This window comes from Morone saxatilis, unplaced genomic scaffold, assembly GCF_004916995.1.
Source record: "Morone saxatilis isolate NCDOM2014 unplaced genomic scaffold, NCSU_SB_2.0 Contig18, whole genome shotgun sequence".
In the NCBI taxonomy this organism is placed as follows: domain Eukaryota; kingdom Metazoa; phylum Chordata; class Actinopteri; family Moronidae; genus Morone; species Morone saxatilis.
In genome coordinates, this window is record NW_023339740.1 from 21,557,077 (window position 1) to 21,580,810 (window position 23,734).

General features: G+C 39.8%; 2 protein-coding genes across 3 annotated transcripts in view; one reads left to right on the forward strand and one right to left on the reverse strand.

Moving 5' to 3' along the window:
- Positions 1-6,412, forward strand: part of mov10a (Mov10 RISC complex RNA helicase a) — an 11,440-nt gene extending 5,028 nt beyond the window's left edge. Inside the window, exons 10-22 of one of the 2 annotated variants that reach the window (XM_035661312.1) lie at positions 57-204; positions 1,069-1,230; positions 1,702-1,805; positions 1,933-2,030; positions 3,139-3,237; positions 3,429-3,537; positions 3,646-3,763; positions 4,377-4,568; positions 4,656-4,727; positions 5,079-5,204; positions 5,315-5,403; positions 5,649-5,767; positions 5,905-6,412. In XM_035661312.1, coding sequence (XP_035517205.1) covers positions 57-204; positions 1,069-1,230; positions 1,702-1,805; positions 1,933-2,030; positions 3,139-3,237; positions 3,429-3,537; positions 3,646-3,763; positions 4,377-4,568; positions 4,656-4,727; positions 5,079-5,204; positions 5,315-5,403; positions 5,649-5,767; positions 5,905-5,969 — 1,501 coding nt within the window. In that variant the 3' untranslated portion in view covers positions 5,970-6,412. Of the gene's footprint in view, positions 1-56; positions 205-1,068; positions 1,231-1,701; positions 1,806-1,932; positions 2,031-3,138; positions 3,238-3,428; positions 3,538-3,645; positions 3,764-4,376; positions 4,569-4,655; positions 4,728-5,078; positions 5,205-5,314; positions 5,404-5,648; positions 5,773-5,904 lie in introns of those variants that run through there. The other variant, XM_035661313.1, reaches the window with a different exon arrangement.
- A 102-nt stretch (positions 6,413-6,514) lies between these two features.
- LOC118327834 (rho-related GTP-binding protein RhoA-D) overlaps positions 6,515-23,734 on the reverse strand; it is a 17,800-nt gene continuing 580 nt past the window's right edge. Inside the window, exons 2-5 of the mRNA XM_035661314.1 lie at positions 15,023-15,180; positions 12,306-12,426; positions 11,769-11,899; positions 6,515-9,672 (exon numbers count right to left, since the gene is read on the reverse strand). Of these exons, the coding sequence (XP_035517207.1) occupies positions 9,499-9,672; positions 11,769-11,899; positions 12,306-12,426; positions 15,023-15,178 (582 nt within the window). The 5' untranslated portion in view covers positions 15,179-15,180 and the 3' untranslated portion in view covers positions 6,515-9,498. The remainder of the gene's footprint in view (positions 9,673-11,768; positions 11,900-12,305; positions 12,427-15,022; positions 15,181-23,734) is intronic.

Sequence of the window (23,734 nt, forward strand, 5' to 3'; positions counted from 1 at the left end):
AAAAAAAAATTTAAGGAAATAAAAGACAAGCTCTAAAAATCCATTGTCACATCCAGGATGTTCAACCGTCAGCTGGAAAACAACCCACAGCAACAAGCAGCGGTCCAGCGTATCATAGCCGGATCATCCAAACCTGCTCCTCATCTTGTTTTCGGCCCTCCTGGAACTGGAAAGACAATCACTCTGGTTGAGGCTATGAATCAGGTATGTTCAAGATTTGCTGTCATTACTCTGTAATTGGACCCTGAAAACCATTTAACTTATGGCCTCGACACACTGCCCATGTTTAAATGTCTATATCCGTAGAATATGTCACAGACGACACCTTAACTCAGCATCTCCTATGTCTGTTTCAGATTAAAAGCTCTCTAGCATTTCTGTGCAAAGAATACATTAATTTGTTAACAGGACTTATTATTATTGTATTGTATTTATCACAGATAAACTCAATGTAAGACATTAATCCACCTCTAAGTATATGCAGTAGGGTCTAATATGAACTGCAACTGTAAGTTGAAATACATTTTTCATTAACTATTTTGATGAACAATAAGTCGTTCAAGTATTTTTGGGGGTTTTAGCTTAAGATTGTCTGATGTGAGGATTTGCTTTTTTGTACTGTTTCTGTTTTTCTGGTGTTGCTTATGTATTAAAAAATATTTAATGTTAAAGGTAAATGATAAAAAAGAGTTTTCAGACTTTTTAAACATTTTTTAAACTCATGTCATCAATAAAACAAGAAACTGCCACAAAAAGGAATTTGATTTCCATAAATGTACTGAATGCATTCTGTAAGATATATCATACATAGTGGGCGAGATATTTTCTTCCATAAAACTGAATGTGTAGACTGATAAAACATCTCTGTGATGGACGTAAAAAAGTGTAAAAAAGAAAGTAATATTAACTTAAACTATAAGTGGCCAATTATTGACCTGAACTGCAGAAATGCAGTGCAAATTATTTTATTGTTTATTCCAAGACACACATTTTTTTCCTAAACCAACACTGTTTATTAATGTATTATTTAATTCTAATTAATGAGTTTCATTTTGCTTACATCGACAGGTCAGCAGAGCGGACCCGTCAGCCCACATCCTCGCCTGTGCACCCTCAAACAGTGCATGTGATCTTCTCTGTGAGAGACTGATGGTACACATGGAACGCCATCAGGTTTACCGTTTGTACGCCAGCAGCCGAGACCCAAACACTGTCCCCAAGGACCTGCTGGTGAGCTTCAGCTGGCAAATTTTACATCCACAGGATAATCTAGTTACTTGTCGTAAACCAGCTAAGGTCTTATTGGTGGTAAACCTGCTTTTGATATCACACTCACTACACTCATGGCCACAAATGATTTGATGAACAAAATGTGTAACCGGATGTCTGTAGGACTCAAAACATTGTGAGTTTCAAAATAGAAACCGAAACTGAAAAGCGTTTACATATCACAGTAACTCAAGCAAGTACACCCACACAAGATAATTCACCACAGAGGTGAAAATTTGTTTGACCTGAATGATTCATGATGTTTGTTGATCCAGATGTTGGGTTACTTGAGTCACCAAGTAAAGAACAGAAGTGCATGAAGTCAAAGAGACTGAGATAGATGAATAACTCACATGCAGATGTTTAAATTTTAGGATGGATGGGAAATCTGTCACAGTTGTTTTTCTAACATGTATCTTTTGGCTCTTTCAGAAACATTGTAACTGGGACCAGACTCAAGAGGCTTTTGTGTTCCCAGATAAAGGGAGTCTGATGAAATACACAATTGTAGTTACAACTATGATCACAGCTGGCAGGTAGGTTGCTTACACATATAAAATGAAATACAAAATTTGGCACTATTTGACTCTTTGGCATCATTCTTTAGTGTTACACAGCATGTGGCAGCATGTACAATTCCTGCTGTGTGTCTCTTTTCTTCAGACTGGTGTCTATAGGAATCCCAGTTGGCCATTTTACCCACGTCTTCTTGGATGAAGGAGGCCAGGCAGTGGAGCCAGAGTGCGTCATTCCTATTGCAGGTAAATGCTGATTATCTGAACAATAGACTCCTGCACACTGTCTTCTTCACTTACAGTCAGACATATTTAATCATGACAATATTTCGGTCTTCTACACTTCTTGACACTGAAAAGATTGCTGCAAGTCTGTTCCGCTTCTGGCAACCCGCTTTGAAGTCTCATACACGCGCAGCTTACTCTAACAACAGTTGAGTTTCAAACACAATATGCATCCAGTTTTACATCTAACTGATGGGCTATAATACAGAAATACACTTTCCAGGACCATATAGATAATTTCCAGTACATGTGGTAATTTTAATAAATTTCCAGCTTTTTTTCATGACTAGTAAATTAGTCTCTAAATTTCTAGCTTTTCCAGGTTTTCCAGGACACGTGGGAACCCTGCATATTTTAAAGATGCACACATACCTGTAGAGTACATTGATCATGCATCCATCAATCTGTCAAGCAGGATTCCTCAGATAATATCTTAGATACAGGGTGTCTACTTTTGATAAAAGGATGATTTGTCTTTGTATCATAATCTAATAATAATAATGTAACAGTGCACTAAAATTAAAGGTCAAGATTTCACACTTTCATGAGGTTTCAAAATATTTTTATTCTGATTATTGTGGTACAGAACAGAATATAGTTGCTAAAAATAAGGTCTAATGATGGAGGGGAACTGGCTGGGTCAACTGGGGCTGTAAAGCACTGAACAGATTTCTCCTTGGTCACTGTACAGAACTTGATCCAGATTTCACTTGCACTTCTTTAAAAGTACACAGCTGTATCGCTGCCAGCACAGGCGGCAATGAGCATGTGCAGTGGCGGAAATAGGAATGTGAGGAATGTGGAGGACATCGTTTTCTTTGAAGTTGTAGTCCTGTCCATGTTCACATCTTTTCTTTCTTTTTGCAAACCTGGCCAATGGCTTCAGAGAGTGTGCAAGACATTGGTAATTTCAAGTCTAGAAAGCTTTTCACTTCTGTGTATGGCACTGCTTAGAGAGTATATACTGACCTTTAACTGTTTCAGTTAAGGTGGTCTTAATGTGTAAGTGAAGCGGTGAAACTGATGCGTGTTGTTTCTGATTGGTTGGATGTTCCATTTGGTTTCACAGGTCTGCTCAGTGCAGGGGAGGGTCAGTTGGTGCTGGCAGGAGATCCCAAGCAGCTGGGGCCGATCCTTCGATCACCTCTCGCACTGCAGCATGGACTCGGTGAGACAGGGTTTACATTATTGTGTCCTGATGTATTCTATTACACACTGTGAAAGTAGTTACTGTATTGCAGTGTTTACCACTTTGAGTTTAGTTTATTGATAGAAGTGTAGCATACAATGACTTGTGTCTTAACTTAACCCCATGATTCAAGGATATAAATGTAATGCTATGACTGTGATGTTCTTCAGGGCTTTCTCTGCTTGAGAGACTGATGATTGATAACCCTTTATATCAGAAAAGTGCAGACTCTGGACACTTTGACACCCGCTTTGTCACCAAACTGTTGCGAAACTACAGGTGTGTCTTTCAGTTTTTACCCCAGTTGTATTTATTAGTTTAGAAAGCTGCTGTTTTGATTAAAGCTCTTCAGCTTTCTTGTTTTTTTTCCCCCTTTTCTTCTCTCAGGTCTCATGCTGCCATTCTGAAAATCCCCAATGAGCTGTTCTATGAGAATGAACTGCAGGTGTTTGCTGACCAGTGGGATCGTGAGGCCTACTGCAACTGGGAGTACCTTCCCAAAAAGGTTTTTAATTTCTGATGAACTACAGTTTGAAAGGAAACTAAATCACTAGTCACAAAGAATACAAAATATGCTATTGAGTTGCACTGTGGGAAGTGTAGGATCCAGGGTTTTTGAAGTTTTACCCATTACTAAGGACTTTAAGTCAGGATATTTTTTATTTTAACCAATTTCTTTTGCTAATCTGTCTTTTGAAAAGTCCCCCCAGTTTTGCTATACTAATTTGCATGAGAATCATAATTAGTGTTGCAAGGCATCAACACCCATTATCCATTATCTAAATGAATTGAACACAGCATTAGACTGTCACAGAAATCAAAGAGGAAAATTATTAAAACAAATTAGATCTTATTATGGAAACAAAATCTCATTAGAAAACAAAGTGGGGCAAAAATTGAATTATAGAAAAAAGCTGAACTCTCATTAGGATAAAAGAGAGAAGCCTGGGGAGGGCTGTTTAAAGAGTAATGCTTCTTTTATGACAGTCGAGCATGAGACACTAGCTAAAAGTGAGCAGACATTAAACAAAAACCGGAAAATAGTGTAAACAAAAACAGCAAAATAGCACGTAAACCACAGGAATAACTGGCAACTGCTCACTCTCACGTCACTACAGGGTTTCCCATTGATCTTCCACGGGGTGATGGGAAAAGACGAGAGAGAGGCCAACAGTCCCTCTTTCTTCAATGTGTCTGAGATTGAAGTTCTGGTCGACTATCTCACCAAGCTGATGGAAACACAAGGAAAGAAGGGTATCCCCAAACTCTCTGCAAAAGACATTGGCATCATCGCCCCCTACAGGAAACAAGTACGTTTGCACTCTGGTTACTTGTGTTTTTAGATATGAGGATAAACCATTTGAAATAGTTATCGACAATGCTTACTTTTCTCACAGGTCGAGAAAATCCGAAAGGCCCTGAAGTCTGTCTCTGCTCGGAATCGATGGAGTGATCTCACAGAGCTCAAGGTAAATACTTTACTCTCTATCTGTTAATCTTGTTAGGCGCTCTGAAAGAAACACAACATTTTAAGTCTCTTCTGCACAGAATCAATAGAGTGAAATTAAAAGATTTTGCTCGTCTGTTTCCTCCCATGCCCAAGTGTAATTAAACATACAACAAGGAGTTTTTAACTCATTATGTAAGAAACAGTCCTAATTTACTTTAATTTGATTCCGCTACATAAACAAACAAGACAATCAGTGAGAAGATTGGCTCGTTCTGTAGTAGCTTTAAAGAAATAAGGATTGCGTTCATTCACAGCTATACTGTTTGAAATCATTTTGTATTTTGGCTGACAATGTATTTATTTTCATCAGGTGGGGTCTGTGGAGGAGTTTCAGGGACAAGAGAGGAAGATCATCATGATCTCTACTGTCCGCAGTAGCATCAACTACGTCAAGATGGACAAAGACTTCAACATTGGATTCCTGTCAAATGAAAAGGTTTGTTGTATTCCTTCTTCTCCATATAAAGTGATACCAGCAGGATCTTTAATCTTCAAACAAACATTTCATATTGTTTCTTTTCTTATATGTATGTATCCACTCTGCAGAGATTCAATGTGGCAGTGACCAGAGCCAGGTCCCTGTTGATAGTCGTGGGAAACCCTGTGATCCTCAACAAGGACCCCACCTGGGAGAAGTAAGACAAAGCAAGGGACACAGGAGGTCTTTTAGTAGTGTTCGGAGACAGAGAAGTGCTCTTTCAGTTGCAGACATGAGTTCAGAGTCTTGTATTGAAAACGTGATTGAAATTTGCATTGCGTTTGTGACCTCGGTAACAGTAGTTGACGAAACAATCTCAACTCAACATCCATTTAGCAGCTGTTGTATCACATAATAAGCTTTTCGTCCATGTTTGCTTAGTCTGTGGTTTTTCATTTGCAGGTTCATCAGCTACTGCGTGAAGGAGAATGGCTACACTGGATTTGACTTTAAAGATGCAGAAGGAGAAGATGACATTGTGTCAAGACTGGCAACCCTGAAAATCAACGTGGATTCCGACAGTTAGTACAGATATAAAAGTTGTAATTGCATGTGAACATCAATCATTTATTCAGGCTAATATCAGTTGCAAGAAGCAGTCCTGAAATATTTTGCTTGTGAGAAAGTAAACTTTTGTGTCTTTCTGTATTTGTCACAGGTCCTGTAGGAGAGGAGAGTGCGTTGCAGCAGTATGTGGACCCTGAATGGAAAAATGAACATTAACATTTCTGTTGACTACCAACAGAAAACAAAGAACTGTTTGCAGTGACATCTTCAAAAGATTATCAGATTGAAGTACATAAGGATGCCCAGCATCTGTTATTTAAGAATATATCCTTTTTATGAACTTTTAAGAGCAGTTTGCATATTTTGCGGCTCTTTTTTTGATGAGAATGCCAAAATGAACTGGCAAATCTTTTGTTCTTGACTTTTTCATCCTTGTCTTTCAGTGGCCTTTTAAATAAAAGCTGCCACCTATGAACATTGCTGCACACAAGCAATTTGTTTTCTGGGTGACAAAATAAGAAGCACACTATTGTATTTCTCAGGAATTAATCACCGTTTGTCTTACTGCTGATTGCACTCAAGTTAGTCTCTTTAAATAATCTATTCCTATCTGATAATAACTGAAGACTGACGAAATAAATTACATATTATACTGCACACTATCATGTCACAAGCTTCCTTCCTTTAATGTTGTCTTATGCCGTAAAACCATATTTGATGCCTCAACATTCTACAAGAATTGACCAAGGAAGGCCAGTCGGTCTTGTCTCAAAAATAGTTTATTAACAATGTTCATGTTCACTTCAGATCAAACATTCACTACAACACTTTCTGTTTACAAAGCATTATTACAATGAGCTTTTATATAAATCTGGATCCTTTATTATTTCAAAAGAAAGAAAAAGAAGTTACACAACACTGAGCAGAAGCTGTTCCCAAAGACGTGTGCATGTAGTGCTTGTGTGTGTGTGTTTGCGTGTGCATGTGCACTGTAAAGACCCATGGTTTTCTCATGCATGCATTGGAATCATAAAGACAACTTTTGATTTAGCGCAACATTACCTGCATACACATTAACAGCAGTATTGTACATGCTCTTAGTGATATGTTCAACACTAGACCCTCTGCTGCTCTATGGGAATGCTTCCATCATTAAGCTTCCGGCTGTGAAAGTTATTCCACTATCTCTGCCGACCTCTAATTCCCAAGAATGTCTTGGCGTTCTAGCTTGTTGAGACCAGTGAACGTCAAGCCACAACTATGAAACGCATAACCCATGGCCCATGTTTTCATTGATAAAAATCTGAAGGATCTGTATCTCTTTATTCTTGCCTTGTTTATGTGCTTGTTGTCCACAATAAAGCACAAATTAAAACAGGGTATCCATCCCTATAAAGATTTGAGGTAACAATATTAAAATGGTGCTTGTGTGTGTGATTGCAATAAATGCCCCCTCGCTTCAAAAACACAACTAGTTTTTATAAGTTATAGCTTTTCCACTAGATCACTCAGTTAAAACGTGTGTGCTTGGCCAGTAGAGGGTATAAAGTTGCATTACAGATGGTATTACAATATAACAGACAAAGATCCCGCCAGCTGGTAGGTTTGTTGCCTTTACTGGCATTATAAGAAGTTTTGCATGCAACATCAAAGATATCATTTTTGCCATACACAGTTCAACATCCACCCTCCTCTAGACATACAGCAACATGCAACCGAGGGACACGTACAGTACATGAACAAGCAACAGAGGCAGAGAAAGGAATGCTATAAAGAGTCTGTGCCTGAGGACAGTCGCTGGGCCTTTCAAGCATTGTATATCAAGCCATTATATTTTCAGGTCAAATTCACAATCGAGTATTCTCAGAGGACACGTGAGCAAGTGGACGGTCTCTGACATGTCTCCAAAGGCTGCTATGACAAAAATCCAGTGTAGACCCTTGAAGATCTCCTGCTCCTTTAACTTGAGACATAAACTGTTTCTTGCCAGGCAGTGAACATCAAGAGCAACATAAATCAGGATAAAGACAAATAAACCCAATTTCCATCTTTCCACAGTTGTTCTCTAAAAACTTTTTGGGCAGTTATAATACACAACTGTAAAACATCAAAGACAACCTTTAGGGGAGCAGACAGATGTTTTCTCAGTGATGTTGAGGGAATCTGTAATGTTAATGTTTTGTAATTTCCCATGATTCATTCTCGACGTAAGACCGCATGACGTAAATTGGCGAAACCTAGCTTATCGGTCAAGATAATAAAGATGAAACTGACTCCATACAATCTCAATATTTATGTTATGAGGAACTCTCAACAGAAAGTTTTGGAAACTAATGACACATTTGCATAGTAATCATTATAATTTTTAAGAAATTCAAAGAACCAAGCTTTGTGAAACATGTCAGAAAAGGTCACTCTTGTCCTTATCAGTCAGTGTCATAGAGCAGCTGGTCTATCTGGTCCGGGAGAGAACAACCAAAGGCACACCAGAACAGAGAAGGCACTGGGGAAAAACAAACTCCTTACACACACACAACACACACAACTCAGCTCCTCTCAAACATGTGAAGAATGTCGTCCGACTGGAAACATCCACACGCGAAGGCTAAAAGCTCTAACAAGACATGATTTCCGCGACTGGGCTAACCCGCACAGCACACGGATTCCAACAGCAGGCGTGACTGGCTCACTCGCATCGTAGCAGAAGAAGAGCTGAACTCAAGTCACTCACAATAAACAAACAAGGGAGGTTTCACCAGGCCTTGGCCTTCATTTCTGTTTCAGCTGCGTCATCTTGGTCCTAACAGCCATTGTGCATAGTTGAGTCATATTGGCTTGTGTCTTGATTGGCCAGTTCTCATCTGTCTGTCCTGGTCCACTGCACAGAATAACAATAGTTAAGCGGGATGCATGTGAATAATCAGATCTAATACTCCCTTGCTGACTGTTTATCACATCACAGAGGCAGCTACCTTCTTTATCATCAGTGAGAATGGCAAATGTTGGAGGGAATGGTGATGTTTCATGCCACCGAAAATGGCACAAGCAACCATTTGTTGTGCTGGACGAGTTGTCAGCTGCACTGAAAGCCTTTAGTTATGGCTTTGCTCAGGTTTCACAATGACAACACTGTGTAAAATGAGCTACAGTACAATAGAGAGCCCCTCAGCTGAAAAGTTAGCTAGCTGACAAACAAGTAGACTGTGGTGTTAAAAAAAAACAAAAAACAACAGAAAACAAAAAAGGCACTAGCTCTTATGGTCAAAAAGATATCAACTTTCATTCTCTATCATGGCTACCATGATAAACAGAACTGAGACTAACAGGACAGTCTGGACTGTTTGGACAAGACCTTACTCATGAAGACTTTATACAAGCTAAGAAGGATGCTGCTCGCCCAAGCTCGTGAAGAACAATATTGCATACAAATATGTGCACCTATCACTGCCTCATTACATTACAACTCTAAAGAAAAACAAGTAGGAAAACATTCTACGTGTAAAGACAGATTTTGAGAAAAAATTAAATCAACAAGGATCTTTAAACATCAATTTCTAACCATGGTTGTAATATAGACAAAGTTCATTTCCTGTATTCAGTTTGTTTGCATTCTACTCATCTGCCTGACTGTTATCATGAAATGCAAGATACAGTACAAAGATGCCATTTGGTAAAAGGTCAGTCCTTTTCATGTGTTTTTCTTTTTCTTATATTGGTCAGTGGATTCTATGGGGGTCTGGAGTGCTCACAGAAGCGTACAGCCGCCTCTCTTCTTGCGCTTGCGGACTTGCAGCGCCGCTCTAGTGGCCATCTCAAACACTTCCCGCACGCCGTCCTTGGTCTTGGCGGAGCACTCCAAGTAGCCAAAAGCACTGATCCTGTTGGCCATGTCTCTGCCTTCTTCTGGCTTCACCGGCTCCTGCATGGTTAGATCAGAGATTGTTAGGAAAGGTAATCTTAATCCTTTGGGAGGGGTTGAATGTAGTCAATCAATATCCTATTAGCATCTGCATCTCAACAGAGAGCTAAAATTTTTAGCAACTTCTATTGTGTTATTTGGTGCATATGTAAAAATATTATTTCACACATATATATATATATATATATATATGAAAATAAAAATAAATACTACTACTGCTATTATTTTTCAAGCAAAAATGCCAAATGTTGAGCTTCTCAACAAATAATTATTAGTAGCAGCCCTACACATGTTCAATAAAACCAAATAAGCTAAATTTGACGCCATCTTGAAATGAGGGTGAACAGATAAAACTGGAATTGGAGCCTCAAGTGCGCTACTTCACTAACCCTCCCAGCCACATCATACCTACACACGTCGACCCACCAATGTCTGCATGACCATGTAAAGTCCAAAACACTTGAACTGATGACTTTGTGCTACTCTTTGTGAAACGGTTCCTGATTTTCTACAGAAAGGAAAAGCTGACAGTGGCGTCTGAAAGAGCTGGAGAGCTTTGTCAACATGTTGCTATTATCAGCTGGACCTGGAGACAGAGAGTGGGCCATAGAGGCATTCTGTGACACAGTAAACCAATATGTTGCTGTCATTGTAGGATGACTGAAAGGCTGCTGATAGCCTGTTCAGAGTGCTGTCACCATTTGAAGTTAACTTTCAGTGACAAACGGGTTAAAAAAAAAAGATAAAAAGGGAGGATTTCCTTTTTTATTACTGTGCAATCTTTCTGCTGGCTTTTTCCTCATTTTCTTACTTCTTACTCATCTTCTTTGATCATATTCATCTCATATCTCATATTGACATTCTGCTTTTCTCTACATATATAATCTCTCGCTGTCTATTCACTTTGTGTGACGATTCCAAGTCAGTGGTCCTGGAAGAGAGATCCCTGTTCGCCTTTTTTCACTCATTTAAGTGTTTTTGATGGTGTTTTTCCTTCTGGGTCTTCTGACATAATACTGACTTAACTAATTCACAAGGATTGAGCCCTGGCTCAACTTTTTTTAGCACCATCCAAACTTCCTGGTAGATCCGTTAAGCTTATTTCTACTGTTTAACATTGAAATTGTGGAGTGGATAACTTTCCAGAGTTGTGTAATTGGTTCTCATAGAAAATAAATACTACTACTGCTATTATTTTTCAAGCAAAAATGCCAAATGTTGAGCTTCTCAACAAATAATTATTAGTAGCAGCCCTACACATATTCAATAAAACCAAATAAGCTAAATTTGACACCATCTTGAAATGAGGGCGAACAGATAAAACTGGAATTGGAGCCTCAAGTGCGCTACTTCACTAACCCTAAGCTTATTTCTACTGTTTAACATTGAAATTGTGGAGTGGATAACTTTCCAGAGTTGTGTAATTGGTTTTCATAGTAATATAAAAACCCAGTGTTTTGATAAACCTTCAAACTCGAGGTTTTATTACTCAAACCGGCCTTCCTGGATCATATTTTATTCCGTTCAACCAACCTGCCCCGAACTCGGCCCTGAAAAAGGACATGATGTCATGGTTTCCAAGGGATGAAAAAATATTGAGCAGAGTAATCAAAAACTGTGTATTGTACTAAACATGGGGAAGAAATACACTAGAATAATGAGTTCTACATTTTTAAACATTGTGCATCAGTGTTTCTCTTGGCTGATGGTCTACATCTGCACGGTCAAAGTTGAACAACCTGCGAGTCCGCCAGGCCAGAGCTGGCTAGAGATTGCACAGAAACAGGATATGCAGGCTTGAATTTGTTTGTCAAGCATGATTTAACAGAACCAATATATGCAGAATGGAGGTGTAATGTGCTAACAAAGCAGCTCCTTGCGCTTTTTTATTGCAGTGAGGTTGTCAATCTGAATCTGAACCCCCGGAGAAGCAATACTTGTCATTAATATGTACATAAATAATTCACACAGAACCTCATCAAATTATTCAACCCTGCACATATCCTCAGTCCTTAGGTGCTTGAGTATTGAACAGGTGCCTACTTGTGTCTGATTACCCCAATCTGCAGTTTATTGACCTTTGGAGGCTTTTGTACCTGCTTCATCTTGGCCAGCTCTCTGCGTGTGTGCTCATCATTCCTCAGGTCCTTCTTGTTCCCCACCAGGATGATAGGAACATTGGGACAGAAGTGCTTCACCTCAGGCGTCCACTTCTCAGGGATATTTTCTGTCCCGGGAGAGACAAGAAGTGAGCTGAACACTCAAGACGGGAGGGGGGAGGACTATAAAAAGGGCCAGGCAGTGCAGAGTCACGGCGCAGAACACTTCTCATGATGGATTGCTCTGCAGACTGCTTGAGGCAAAGATGTTTTTAGCTGCACTAATCCTACTTCCCATCAAGTCCATTAAGGCATTTAACAAACTGCTTGTGTAGCTGATATGAGCTGCCCTGATTCTATGAAGATAAACACATCACTTTTATACAGTACAAGTCATGAATTCATCATATTTGTCAACTTTCTGTGCTGCTACCGTCTGAGCCGCGATGATCTCATTTAAGATTAACCTGTTTAAATATAGGTCGTAGAAATAAAACGTTTTAAATGGGCTTCTGTATGTCAGCAGTTCATTACCTAAACTGTCTGGGCTGTCGATGGAGAAGCACATGAGGATGACATCTGTGTCAGGATAGGAGAGAGGCCTCAACCTGTCGTAGTCCTCTTGCCCTGCAGTATCCCACAGCGCCAACTCCACCTGGGAGAAATCATAAGGAAAACATTGTAAGTAGTAGACAAACAAAATACACTGTACTGTATATATAAATATACTGTACATGGTGGTGGATACAGAGTGATTTTCCCGTTACTCCAAATCATCTCTATGATTCATTCACTTACGTCATTTTGTGCTGGTAATTTGTAATTTGAACCCTTCTTAAGGGCTAAATATGAAAATTAGTCATTGAGTATGACGTGTGAACCTTGAGGCATGTGGTGCGTCTAAGTGATTTTCCCAAAGGTCAATGGTTTAAACACCAGGAAGTAAATAATGTTAAGATTATTTAATTTTGAGACATTTATCTTGATCATAACTCATGATATGTATGTTTTACCCAGCTGCTTTCCTTGTTTGAGGGGGGAATTCTGTGTTTTTTCTCATCACCACTGCAGCTCTGTCTTAAACAGCTTCATAAGTCTGTTATGTTGTCAGTGAAATGAACACAGGGACTGGCCTCATCCCATCACACCACTGATTAATTCAATTAGGGAAAGTGGGAGATTAGCAGGCATCAAACCAGATACCTTCTGTCCCTGTACAGGCATTAACATCCAGTCTTCACTCGACTCCGCTCTTTAGCTGACTCACTGTGTTCAGGGAAGGAAACTTTTTCAAAGTTTTAAATACTGGAACTTTACTGAATGACAAGAGATTCTGGTATGCCCACAGAGAGCACAAGCATCAGTCAACGGTCCCAAAATAGAGGTTTGCAGAGGCAGAGGGTGGGTGGTGGCTGCACACTGTTGAGATTGCATGAGCAACTGGAGCGGTTCTTTTCCCACTGGACTTGTTGTGCACTGCAGACTTTGGGGAGGAAAAGAAAGAGGGAAAAAACTGCTATTTTTAGATTTTGCCCAATGTACTGAAGGTGAGAGAAGAAAATGTTTTCTTTACCCTCAAGGGGGGGAAGAATTTAGAGGCTGAGAACACAATCCAACTGGTTGTATAATGGGATAAATTCTCATGGGGCGGCCATCCTCTGGAAAGTTGCAGGGGGGCGATAACTAAAGGGGCTGAAACTCTTCACCAAAATTATCTCCCTTCAGACCGATGTCCATCATGGATCCTTAACTTTATATTTCCTGTCCAGCAAACAACAGTTAACCCCTCCTTGCTTCCCAGCATCTGAGTGTGACCAGGACAGGAAATGAGAGACGTTTATCGGGCAGGAGGAGGAGGAGGAGGAGGAGGAGGGTCCTGATGGGAGAGGGGGGGGGGTTGCCAGGAGACATCCCTGTTCCCTGTCTGAACAGGAAGCTGGGAAGCAGAGTCATTTCCTGTTTTGCCAAGAGGTGATCCTGCAGCGATGGTCAGCTCAAGAGAACAAAACCCTTGGACATAAGCCATCTGAGGCTCAGACTCCCTCGCTGACCAAGTCCTTGTGACTCAAATTCAAGACATCACACACACTTGGAAGTAGGACTTTAATATAGTTGGTTTCAGAACCCCGTCTGAAATACCTCCGTTTGCTATACAGTGCATTTTAATTGCCCTCCACCATTTAACTGAAGTGTACGAACTGAAATATGTGACATTTAGTGGCGTCACAAATTCCCACAATGGAACGAAACAGTAGTGCAGTAGCATCCATTGCTTGCTGCTAACCATAACTGACCGTTCCCTAAACACAGCTTAGCAACTGTAACTAGGCACAGCAGGTCTGTCAAGCTTTGGATTTATCCAGGTTAAACAGGTGTGCATGGAGCTGTAGTGAGAGTGACAACAGCAAACGTTTAAGGAATGGATTAAACTGTGTTTGTTCGCTCTTGCAACATTATTTTGTGGGGTTAGGAGTACTATTTACAGCATATTATCTATATTTATGCTCTGTTTGAAAGCTGGCCATGGATGCTTTAGGAGTTTAGGCTAACGATAGCAGCTCTGTCCTGCTGTTTACTGGATTTGGGAAAAGTTTACACTCCAGCAGCCCTAGCCAAAGTTACTGCAAACACATTGATATCCCTCATCCTGAAAAGCCTTCGCTCATTTAAAGTGGAAAAAAAATCTAATCTAAAGTATGTAAACTGAGCAGCCAAACAACAGTAGAATAAAATAACAGAGCTTGCATTTGTCTTTATCATACTTATAATACTGGGACCAGCTTGTGTTACACTGCAACAATGCTGTTTCTGTATTTCATCAAATGGCGAGGAGGCGAACTTCTGTGCCTGGGACATGCAACTTTAGGCTTTTTTCAGCTGAAGTATATTTATGACCTTTTGTGAAAGATTCTCTTTTAAAAACGAGTCAGTTTAAAACATTAGAAAGTCAGCTGGAGAAGCTAAAGTTTAATTATTTATCTAGCTTGTTAGATCTGCCTCACAACAGTTCATACAAATCGTGGAGAAAATCAGAGCAAAATCATCAATGTTGCTTTTTTCCACTTGTCTGCAATCGAGGACTCACTGTTTCAAATGTTATTAAGAATTATGAATTGTAAATTTGCCACCGTTATCATTTTAAACTATATTATGTGGCATGCCGACAATAACTAAGAGGGGGAGGGGCTTTCAATTAGGCCCTTCATATAGTTACTTGAAGAAAGTGTTACTTGGATGTTCAATGTACAAACCTGCTTTCCGTCAACCTCGATATCCGCGATGTAGTTCTCAAACACTGTCGGGACGTAGACTTCAGGAAACTGGTCTTTACTGAAAACAATGAGAAGACATGTTTTCCCACAAGCGCCATCTCCGACAATCACCAGCTTCTTTCGAATGGCTGCCATGTCTGTTGGGAAACAAGAGGAGGGTTTGTCATAAACAGACAGAAAAGACTGTTGAGTGTCAAAATTATAAGCAGCACCACAAAAGGCAAAAGAAACTTTGTTGCTGTTATGGGAGATTTCACTTGTCATGCTGTAGGAAGGAGCCAAACAACAAAGTCACACTTTGTCATCCATTTGTGTATTCCAAACTACAGATATTTAAATTATTTGTAGAGATCACAGGAACACAAGACAAATCAAGAACACAATGTTGTACTAAAACTTTTTCTGCTCATGCTGTGCAGCTCTAACGCGACCACTCTGACATCTCTGACTGACAGTACTGCGCCACAATACACCTAAGGGAGAACTCTCGGATCTGCACGTCGTCACAGAATGCAGTGGCAGACCTTGAATCCACAATGCCAAATCTAGACTACAAAGCATGAAGAACAGAGGAGAAGGAGTAAGATAGTGGAGTGATGGGGAAGAGAAAGAGAGGAGGGGGGTGTTGAGACAAGCTGGGACATGAAGGAATGTGCTATCAGGCTTCTGCTCCGCCCTGTTTGTTTCCCTCTGCAACGTATGTGGAAAAGAAAAGCGTCCAGGAAATCAGAGCAGCTGGTGAAGTACTTGGTGGTGTCCTAAAGCAGACAAAACACTACCCTGCTTTTGATCTCCTCTGATGCGTCTTCAGTTCTCTTCAGGAATACACTCATAGTAGACAAAATCCTAATTATCTCAAAACTACTTTGCATTAAAGGACCAAGAGCTAAACCTGCCAGCCCATATGCTGTTCCCGTGTTAAGCTCTAATTGCTTTCATGGGGTTCAGAGAGTTGGGAGCATGTGCAGAAAAAGAAAAAAAAATACCATGCAAGTGCCAAACAAAACCATGTCAGACAAAGATGGATGCCTGCAGGGAATTAAGCTTTGCTGGTTTCCTGTGCACAAAATCCAATCCACTTAACCAACTGAACCAAGACACATTTCTGTGCGAAGCCCAGATGTGAGGACTGGTTTAGTTGGGGCAGACTGTGTGGGCATGAGTTAGCAGTGCAGCTGATGGATGAGCTGGAGCCCTGCTGCCTGGGAGCAGCTGTGCATATAGTCATTTTGGCTCCTCACCTCATCCACTTTCTCCCAGACAGTCTTGACAGCAATCCTCTTCACGAGGGCACCCACTTATCAGGGGAAATTAATCTTTCAGTGATGTTGGCAAAACTTCTGAGTTGAGTCTGCACCAACGCCCACTTTTAATCTCGGATCAGATGCATAGCAACACCACGTTATTAGTTAAACTCTTGTTGGTTTGGTACCGTAACAGATCAGGGGATTTGTGCAAAATCTGAATCTTCTTACATTTTAAAGCCAATACTAGTCAACATTTGCAAAGTCTTAACGAATCATCAACCTGAGAGGCTTGATCAGTATGTCATTTGGGATAGTTAGCATATTTGCCCTTCTTGCAGATTTAAATGACATGATTGATGCCACTCTGCATGTCTATACAGCAAATATGAAGCTACCGCCAGCAGCCAGTTAGCTTAGCTTAGCACAAAGACTGGAAACAGCTGTCACACATGTCTAAAGAAACCATCAAATACTGGTTTCTTTGGTCTTTTTTTATAAAAAAAAAAACTTTTACTATGTTATATACTTATTACTATAAAAAAGTTAATTATTACACTGTGGCAGACATGTAAATCCAAGGGATTTTGTTTAGAATTTTAAACTCAGCTCAATGGATGTAAGAAACTAAAACTAAAAAAAAAAATTAAAAGATGCTATAAGAAAAGTCTTGGTAGTGTCAAAATAAAGCTCCAAAAGAAGCTTGTTTGATTGCACATTTATGCACATTCTGTAGATGTGCACACATTTATCAAAGCAAAATTAAAATATAAATGTTATATGAATAAATGGGTTTAGTGGCACAATGAGCAAAGAAACCCAGGAAAGAATAAAAAATAAAAAAAGGGATACAAGAGAAGAAATTCTTACCCAGCCATGTTTCCATGGACATTTAGGCTTGGCATAACGAGCAGCCATACTGGAAATGTTGGGGTGTGTTTGCTTGTTTGACAGTTTTATTGACATTTTGAGTTACTTGTTCCTTTTTATGGAAATATTGGTCATGGGTTGTTCATATTTCTGTCCTTTTGCCCAAAGCCCCACTCCTCCTGGTGCAGTGTGTTCAGTTACAGCTGCACAAATTTTTGCTGAGATGTGCTAAAGACTTAAATTTCAGTTCAGGCTACTGTAGCAAATACTGTGTGCTCACTCCCGTTATTTCTACATGTTCAATATGTAATGAAAGACAAGTAATCAAACCCCCTGAATACACTCTACAATGACAACCAAAAATGATCATTCCCTTCAGCTGCAGTGGCAAATGACACAAAACAAAAAACAGAATATTTAATGAGAACAGAGATTGCCTCCACTTTCCTTCTGTAAGTGGGATTGATACTGGAATGAATATTGATTCCAGAGAAACTGCACAGTATCCTTAACTAGATGATGGGTTCAAAGCCAAACAAGTGGGAGACAGCGGCACCGGGGCCTCAGAGGCTCATGCTGTGAAACAAAACAATCCACTTCCTGTTCTATGAAGCCTGGGAGGAGCTTTTGGCTGCAGTTCTGTTTGGACAGGCCTCAGCAGAGCCAGGACAAGGAGAGGGCTGCCAGAGGCAACGCAACACATGCAACCACGCACGCCTGCTTACTCACACATACATGCACATGTACACAGTCGCTCACTTTGCACAATGATAGCTTGTCAATGGTGGCAGTGATATTGGGAGCCAATGAAGGAACATCTGAGGAAATTATGCGTGAAAATGTCCCATATAGTCTCAATACTCCGTCTACCTGTGACTGATACCCTCAATTTCTGCACTAATGGATACTAATGACAGCAACAGCTGAGGAGGACGTTTACATGGTTGCCAGTAGTAACAGATTTCACTACTGTTGTCATCCAGATCAAGCCTGTTGATCATGTTTCAGCCAACAAAACCACCACCATTCATTCTATCCACATTCATATCAAAGCCTGATCTCACCCAGATTCAATCACATGTGTATGTGCGCCACTTATCTGGGACCGGTATCAGCTGGCTGACCTTAGACCTCAACGCTATTGAATGAAAGCAAAGGTGTCAGTGAGAGATTAACCGTCCGCATGAAAGCCGTGACAAAAGCAAAAAAAAAAACAGTTCAGCATCATTCTGTCAGCTCTACACAACGATCCCTCAGTTCAGAGTGCAGACATTTTCATTTACCTGTCACTGTGAGTCTGCACAACTCAACTGAGATTTATCCAGTGGTGCAAAGAGGTATGTTAGAACACATTCATAAAGCCTTCAATCATTCTGAGGTTGACTGAGGAATAACTATAACGGTGAGACAGCAGGAACACTGCTTGCCAGACATCAAAGAGACATACTGTACAGCAAAGATAAAAAAATAATACTGAACTTTAGTTATCTGGTCTTTTAGCTGAGGTTGTACCTAATAAAACCCTACATTGTATCTCTTATTAATGCACTTAAAACACAAGCTGGAGAACTAATATGCAACCTGATACAGTGATATGAGCTGTTTCTATTAGTAATCTATTAGCATTATTCCTCCCAGTCTTCTAGCAGCAGTTCCAATATTGTTGGCTTGTTGTGACATCTACTTGAATAAGGGCAGTCCGGTAATGTAGCAGGGCGGCCAATGCAGAGGACATAGAGGGTCATAGAGCAGAGAAGTTTAGCTTTGTGAACGTTGTATTTCTACTGTTAACCTCACAACAAAAAAGTAATAATTCCTGCTTTGATAACTTTGAGTTGTAAAATATTGTTTCATACTATTATACACCACAGCACAGTATTTTGGCATCTGAAAAGTGTCAGACACCTGAAGCAATACAGCCCTTGGGTTATTTTAATGCAGGTTGATTTCAGTCTGAACACCAGCTAATGTGACCCCTCATCACAGACTGCAAATAAATAAACTGTAAGCAGTTCAATCAAGGAGGGGATTTTCCTTTCTGATATTGTTTCACTGGAATACAATGAAGACCTGAAGAGGTAAATCAGAAAAACTAACCATAATTTTGTGCAGCAGAAATGTAATTTCTTTATTCTTAGCATAAAGCCTGTAAAGTAGCCTGTGAAGTAGTAGCCTGACTCTATAAAAATGTTACAAAATCCGCCTACCAGCATCTCTAAAGCTCACCAGCTAACACCTTCTATTTCGCCTCTTTAATCCACACAAAAACTCAAGAGTAAAAAAAAAGTTAAAAACAATAGCCTACATTGTAGTTTTACGGAGGGGTGGCTGGACTACTTTGGCCCCGGAGCAATATCTTTAATTATCTTTGTTAGAGAGAGTCAGTGGCAGTAGATTATCTACATATAGTATGTGTTACATATTTTGCTTGCTTAGCTACTCAGAGATTACCAAGTACTAAAAATCAAGGAAACAAGGACATTTATTCATCATCTATGTGAAGTCACCTAATGTCCATTAATGACCCGAAAATCAAAAACCAACAAATCTTATAATTTATGAACCATTTAAGTCATTGATCAAGCAAACTTGCCAAACTTTGCTGGTTCCAGCTTCCCAATTAGAAGAATTAGTTTTCCACTTATATCATAAAAAAGGAAGTAATTTGGGGTTTTGACTTCTTGGAAACAGCCATTTTTCATCATTTGGGTGTGTTTTATTGGCTAAATGATTGAATGAAAACTAATCCACACATTAATTCATAATGAAAATAATAGTAAATAACAGAAAATAAATAAAATATGGAAGCTGTTGCGGTACGTGTGAGGTGTAAAATAACACTGGAAGGCATCCATAAAACTTGGTCCAAACACAACACGCGGAGCCATTTAAATACATAAAGAAAGCAAAGCACCTTTACTTCCTACAACTATCTGAGCAATGCCCCGGGTTAATTAACACACCACCTCTCTCTTTCTCTAAGGAGGTTTCCTGAGGCTTAGGGGCCAACAGGAGTTATGCAACATGCTGAGCACAGAGTTAGCAGAGAGCAGAGCGTGACCCTGACCAATGAGGGAGAGCTGCCTTTCAATCCTCATATAACTTTTAACAACAATGCTGAACATAGACAAACATCCACCCAATAAAAGGCCTGTTGTTTCGGAGATAATGATGACTTTTTTTGTTCCAAGGTCCTGCAAACAAGCAGACGTATTACAGGAAATGAGTCTGAGTGTGATTGTTTTGCTCGTCTAACTGGCTTCCCAGGGCTGCACCTCGTTCTCTGATACACTACAGTAGAGTCAGAGAGCCCAGAGTTACAGATCAGCTGATATCAACATTGAAAAGTTATTTCCTGAGTTTTTGGTGTTGCCATCACAGGAGTTGTCAAGGAGCTCAGGTTGTAGATAAAAGCTTCATAACTAACAGAGCAATAAAACCCAAGACTGGATTTGAACTGTTTGACAGATAAACATTCACCCAGAGATTACAAATTGAGCCTAAAGCTCTGCACAACGTATTTTACTGCGGAGTAAAAAATGAACTTTAATGTACTTCAGAGACATGTTGTTTCATGAATGCCCTCCAGCCTGTTTGGCACCTCAACAGCAGCTCCTCTCTAATAATGAATCAGTGTTTTTTCTCAAGAGACACAAGCTATCAGGCTGTTTTTTAAAAAAACAAAGAAACCTTTAAACCTGAAAGCACGCAAGAATTTGCCTCACTTCTGCAGGTCTGTCTGTCTGAGAAATGGGACAAAGTTCATAAACTTGCAGAGGCTGTTGGCTGAGACAGAGCAGACAGCCTGCGACACTGGCTGTCTACACCACCCTAACCTGACGTGAAAACATCTTATCTGACTAAATCTGACAGGAAGCAACAGACCTCACATAGAGGATCAGACATTGGGTGACTACTCAAAAACTAATTGTACGAGAAAGCTTCACGTCGGTTCAGATTGAGCCTTTATGGATACAATGTAGAGATTCCTGGGTACAAACTGTGGACTCAAGTGCATACAATTGAAATGTGAGTGCTGAGCTCTCTTACACAACAGCAGAAATATACATAGCAGATCAGGTCAACCTCTCACATTCTTTGGGCGTATGTTACAAACACACCAGCTTCTTAGTCTCACTGAGTCATGGCTTTACTGGTACACCCATGGAAATGATCAAATGTCCCAATAGTCAGACGCCCATGAAATAAAACCAGGTACGACATTCCCCCTCTTGAGGACAATAACCTATATAAAAATAAGGGAACTTTTTATATTTTGCATATTAAATAATATTTGTATGTGAAAGAAATAGTTTGATATTTTTGTAAATTCACCCTTTGTTTTCTTGCTGAGAGTGAGACGAGAAAATCGACACCACTCTCATGTATGTCCGGTAAATGTGAGGCTAGATTCAGTAGCCGGTTAATTTAGCTTAGCATAAAGAAGTCTCAGCTGACTTCCTGGCATCCTCACAATAATAACAAGACTCCAGGAAGTCAATGCTCTTTGGTAAAAACATCATTTTGTGATTATTTTGACAGATATTGCAATTGCAATATGATTCATAATTAGTGTTGGAATGATTTTCAATAAAAAAAAACTATTAAAATCACGATTATGTGACATTTTTGGGGGGTTTGTAGTAAAAAATAACATGTTTTCTTAAATTTAGGGCACAAGATTTGTAGAGCAGGGCATCACTGCAGCACTACAGTACCTTATTATAATGCTGTTTTGTCACACATTTAACCAAATCACTGCAGCTCTTGCAATTTGCATATCGCGATTTCAATAATATTTCAATTAACTCAACCAAATAACTCCCATGGACGTATTATGAGAACTGTTGTCAGTTTTAGAGACGTCTCTCTTTGGTGGTCTAAGTGGAAAATGCATTTTATGTTGCAGTACCGCGAGTGGCCATCGGTACGAAGTGGCAGCAAGGCTGAATAGCGACACTCAACCAGCTCTCTTTTAATACATCCACGATAACCTGCCATAAAACTGCAACTTGTTTTTACACTCCAGGTCTGAACAGATTGAAAAAAAAAAGGAAATAAAACGTCAATTAGTGAGCTTCACAGGTGCTGATTGGTGGATTTTGCTGCCTGTAGACAAAGCCAGGCTAGCTGTTTCCTCTTAAGTCAAACTAAAATTCATAATTACCATACAGATATGAGAGTGGTATCAATCTTCTCGCCTCTCTGAAGGAAAACCAACAAGCGTATTTCCTAAAATGTTAACCAATTTAAATTCAGGTGGTTATGGTATTGACTCTATGACTGGGTCTATCAGAAGAGCCTCACAAACTAGAGCTCGTCTAATCACCATATTGTCCGGCCACATTTCAAATTAATGACCCGCAGCCTGGTCACCTTCATGGCTTCTGCCAAGCGGCTATTAATTTATAAATACACAAAGGAAGACACTCACAGGCACTCTTGCTCTTCAAGCCTACTGAGAGGAACTAGGACAAGAGTTGAGTCAGCTGGTGGTAGCTGGAGTGGGATGAGCAAACTCAAAGACAGAGGCAGAGGATACACCTACACATGGCTCAGAGAGAACCGACAGCTCGTGACTCACTTCTGTTCAATAACTCAGGTCACAAGCAGACAAACGGGGCTGACTGGGTGGCTGAGAGAGAGGAATCCACCAGAGTGTGGACACTTCTGTTCCTCCAGGGACAAATCTATGCATCTACTCTAGGGCTGCAACTTATGATTGTTTTTATGACTGATGAATCTGCAGATTATTTTCTGTATTAATCTATTAATTATTTGGTCTGTAGTGTCAGAAAATAGTTTGAGATTACCATCGCTATTTCACAAGGAAGTTAAAACAGCTTGTTTGGCCCGACCGTCCATCCGAAAGTTACTCAAGACAGAAAGTTGGAACTTGTAGACTTTTGCCCCCAAAAATGACCGAAACTATTTATCAATTATATAGATGTTCTGCTGACAGACTGATTGATTGACCTCAAACTGGTGGTTAGAAGATTTACTGATTCGTTTATAGACAACAATGATTAGCCATTGGACAAACCAAACAATTTGAAGACACTGACATTTTTCAGTTCAAACTATTAAATGACTGGTTAAAAAATAGTTTTTTCCAGTTTTCAGGGCTGCAATTCATTATTGTTCTCTTTAGTCTAAAAAATAGTTTCTCCTTTCGTCCAACTACTAGACTCCAAAACCCAAAGATATATTCAATGTATTATGATATAAAACAGAGAAAGAAGAAAAAGCTGGAGAATATTTGGCATTTTCCCCTCAATAAACAATTACTCTATTATCAAAACGGCTGAAAAATGTTAACCAACTCATCAATTAACTGACTGTTAGACTGTTTTCATCCACCCGCAAGTGTCTCAAGAATACATTTGCATGAATGCAATGAATGTTGTTTTTCCAACAGATTGTACATTTAGCAGGATGATCACACTACATTATCACAATTTAACGTGCTAAGAAAGCTCCCACTTTAATTCAGCTCCCACTTTAACACAATTAATCCAACTTCAGCCTAAATAACTCACCCGTGTTCTCCAATTTCACCCCCCCTCCCCTCTCTCTC